Below are 3383 nucleotides of genomic sequence, written 5' to 3' on the forward strand. Positions count from 1 at the left end.
CACAGTCCCTTAAAAGTCAGTTTTGCAAATGTTTATTCAACAGTGACATGCATTCAACGGTTTGTGGGCTTCAGAGATACACACAAAGCATTCGAAAACTCCACTTTAAGTAAAAAATATGCTACAAAAATTACACGAAACATAAGCTACGTAATAAAAGAAAGCAGAGGAATTGTTATTCTATTCTTGTTATTCATGATAATCCATCTATCTGATAGGCCAATTTAAAAAAAAAAGCTGTTCTCATAGCACATTCCAGGATGAACGTACTCCACATCAGAATATATTGTCTAATCTCTTTCACTGACATATCCATTTTCTTTACATATGTATACTAAAGTAAAATGATAACCAGCGATGTATTCTTCACCCACAGTACATACACACTTAAAGTAAGGAGGTTGTTAGTCTCAACTGACCTTCAGCTCCTAATAGGATTGGCTGACACCGGCAGATTGTTAACCTGAGCCTAATTCCTCTTATAAGGAGCTCTTGCCCTGGCTTTTCTTGCCATCAAACTAATGAATGAATCCAAGCTCTGTTACACTGCCAGACATGAGAGAGTAAATTTGCTGGCATGGAGGTCAACTCAGGATATACAGAGGCCCATACCTTACAGAGCAGCAACGGTGAAGTGAAAATGTAGCCAAAGTGGGCAACAGTTAGCCTAAAAGAGTTGTGAAATGGTATCCCTTTTATGCTGATTGCTGATAAGTGTCATTGTCCCATTTCTAAGGCAAAGGGAAACCACAGAAGCCTACTTGCACACAAAATGTGTTATTTGATGTGTTTTCTGCTTTTTATTTCTCTTGTTTATTTGTTTTGATAATAACTAACTCGTATTGAAATAAACACAAATAAGATGTAACTATAGTTGAGTTTAACCAGTAGTTTACCAACAGTAACTTCTAGCTTAGCTAATTAGCATTTAGCTTGACTAGTTTATTGGTGTTATTTTCTTCTCTCCATTAAATGCTTTTGTTTTAACTTTGCTTGCTTTTCAATGTTATTAATACATTCATGTTTAATTTGACACAAAAGTGGTATTTTAAATGTAGTTTAACCACATGAAATCACATGTTTTCCACCAGTCAGAGGCTCTAGCTTCTTCTGACTGATGGAACGCACTGCTAGTCCGCTAGCTAGAAGTGGCATTTAGTCAAACTAGCTTAACTGGTATACCCTTTTACCCTACATTTCAGTTAAGATAAAGCTGGTGTATGAATGATGTGGTATAACAAACTCATTTACTAAAGTGGGTACATCAGGGAGTTGCGGGGGCGGCAGTTGCTGCTAAACTGCTAGCTAGCCATTTAGGCCTATTAAGTGTAACTTTCTTTAGTTCTTTTCATGACTTTGTCCCAAAAATGATAGACTCAATGGTATGATCTCGTAATTGTAAGTTACTGTATTTTGGCTTTGTGAGAGACAGTGTATCACTATTAGTGAGTGCATGTTTATCACAAATCCACAGTTTTAACTGCACAAAGTAACCCATGGCATAAATGGCCATTTCAACAGTTTTTTAGCTTCTGTTGTTTGGTATTAAATAAAATTATTTAATACTTACTGGGAAAAAATATGAAATACAAAACTACCAGGCTGGTAAAGACCCAAAGAAATTAATGAAATAATAAAAAATAAAACAGTGAGAGACGCAGAGGGAGAGACAGTGAGTAACACAAGCAGGCAAGCAATCATATCATGTTAAATGTAAACGGAAAAAGAAAAAACTTAAAATCACATGAGGGGGCTTTAAACAATATATATCATTGCTTTTTCTCCGCCAGCTTGTCTTTAATTTTCTGAGGCTCATCATATTGTATCAATCGCAGGATATCTTTGTTGTCCATCACACCGTGAATGAATTCTCCTTCTGAGATTTTATCTGGAAAAAGACGAAAAACAGTACAAATAGAACAGCAGTAAAACGTGGATGTGTTTCATTGTATAACAAAAACTGTTAAAGGGAGCTAAAGAATTGTTACCGTTTTCTTTCTTCCCAAAGAATTGCCAGATCTTGTCCGCCCTCTTCTCTGGTGAATTTTCATCCTCGGGGAGGACCTTCTGGTCTTCAGCAGGAATCATGTTGAATATTGACTGCATGAGAGTCATTTAATTACATGTTTTTAATCGTGCATGCTCAATTTCATCATCAAATCATATTTTTAACCTGTGTTCTTTAGAATGGATTAGTGCTGAAATATTTTGAAAATCAATAATTCATCAAACATTTGCTTGTTTTAGCTTTTCAAATATGACGTCCTACTGCTTTTCTTTACTTTATGTAACTGTGAATTTATTATTTTGTTATTTTTTGGCTATTGGTCAACAGCAAATTTAAAAAGAGAAAAGTATGGCAGCGAAACAATTACACTAAAATAAGGATTTAAAACTATGAAAGCAAGTCCTCAACATTATGGTTTCATCAAGAGATTAAAGGTGTTAATAGCAATACATTGGGTGATAAATGATCTGCCAACAGAAAACAAATATACTAATATATAATCTTTTTAACAACATGTATGCGTGAAAGATGTAGCTGGCTTTTGAAAATAGACTCAGGGATAAAATAAAATGTACTATTTTGTTACAGCATCACTATGAAAGAAGAAGGTATATATACCCTAACAATCTCCAGGATTTCACTTTTGTTGATGTTTCCGTTCCCGTCAACGTCGTACAGAGCAAAGGCCCATTCCAGCTTCTGCAGCGTCTTCCCCCCTGACGTGAGATGCAGAGCAACAATGTACTCTTTAAAGTCCAAAGTGCCGTCTGCGTTGGTGTCGAAACTCCTGAAAACGTGCTGTGCATATTTCGATGGGTCTGCATTGGGGAAGAAGCTGGCGTAGATGCCTTCAAACTGCTGCTTGCTGATCTTCCCGCCGGGGCACTCCTTCAGGAAGGTCTGGTACCAGGTGCAGAGCTCGGCCTCTGAGTATTTCGTGTTGGATTTCAGTTCCTCCAGGAGCTCTTTTGACAACGCGCTGCTCTTAGTATTCCCCATCCTGCAAACAGACTTCACAAATGTATTATTGTCCTCCTGTGTTTGGGGTCAAAACCTCTCAGCATTTATTCGGAATCACTCTGCCTCATATTCTCCCTGGCAGCCCTCTCAAGGTGCCAAATAGGCTTATGGTTATCACTAGTAAATCCTGACAGCTGTCTTGAAGATTAAAGGGATAACCAATCACACTCTGCCACCTATTTGAAGGAGGTATAAGCAAAGGATTAAACACAACAGGTGACAAACACTTTAGGGGTCAACATCTGGGAGGCCTATTATGCCTTTTGCAGCGGTTTTGCTTAAACTGCAAGCCCCTCATCCTTAGGCTTAATGACATTTTGTGAGAAAATCAATGAGTCATTTCCGAGGACAACTG

At 37.5% G+C, this 3383-nt stretch overlaps 1 protein-coding gene across 1 annotated transcript; it reads right to left on the reverse strand.

Moving 5' to 3' along the window:
• Positions 1-1769: 1769 nt before the first annotated feature.
• On the reverse strand, positions 1770-3007 carry LOC117443303 (S-modulin). Its single transcript, XM_034079273.1, has 3 exons — positions 2627-3007; positions 1989-2100; positions 1770-1888 (listed from the first exon to the last, which is right to left on the reverse strand). Exons 1-3 carry the CDS (start codon positions 3005-3007, stop codon positions 1770-1772), a joined length of 612 nt encoding a protein of 203 aa, XP_033935164.1.
• Positions 3008-3383: the final 376 nt, after the last annotated feature.

The sequence above is a fragment of the Pseudochaenichthys georgianus genome, unplaced genomic scaffold (assembly GCF_902827115.2).
Source record: "Pseudochaenichthys georgianus unplaced genomic scaffold, fPseGeo1.2 scaffold_579_arrow_ctg1, whole genome shotgun sequence".
Lineage (NCBI taxonomy): Eukaryota > Metazoa > Chordata > Actinopteri > Perciformes > Channichthyidae > Pseudochaenichthys > Pseudochaenichthys georgianus.

Excerpts from the sequence above, each read along its gene's own strand:
- LOC117443303 (XM_034079273.1), bottom strand. The coding sequence starts at position 3,007 with ATGGGGAATACTAAGAGCAGCGCGTTGTCAAAAGAGCTCCTGGAGGAA. Across the intron at positions 2,101-2,626 it reads AAATCCTGGAGATTGTTAGG|TCAATATTCAACATGATTCC; the intron begins GTATATATACCT and ends ACTCTCATGCAG. Across the intron at positions 1,889-1,988 it reads CTTTGGGAAGAAAGAAAACG|ATAAAATCTCAGAAGGAGAA; the intron begins GTAACAATTCTT and ends GTCTTTTTCCAG.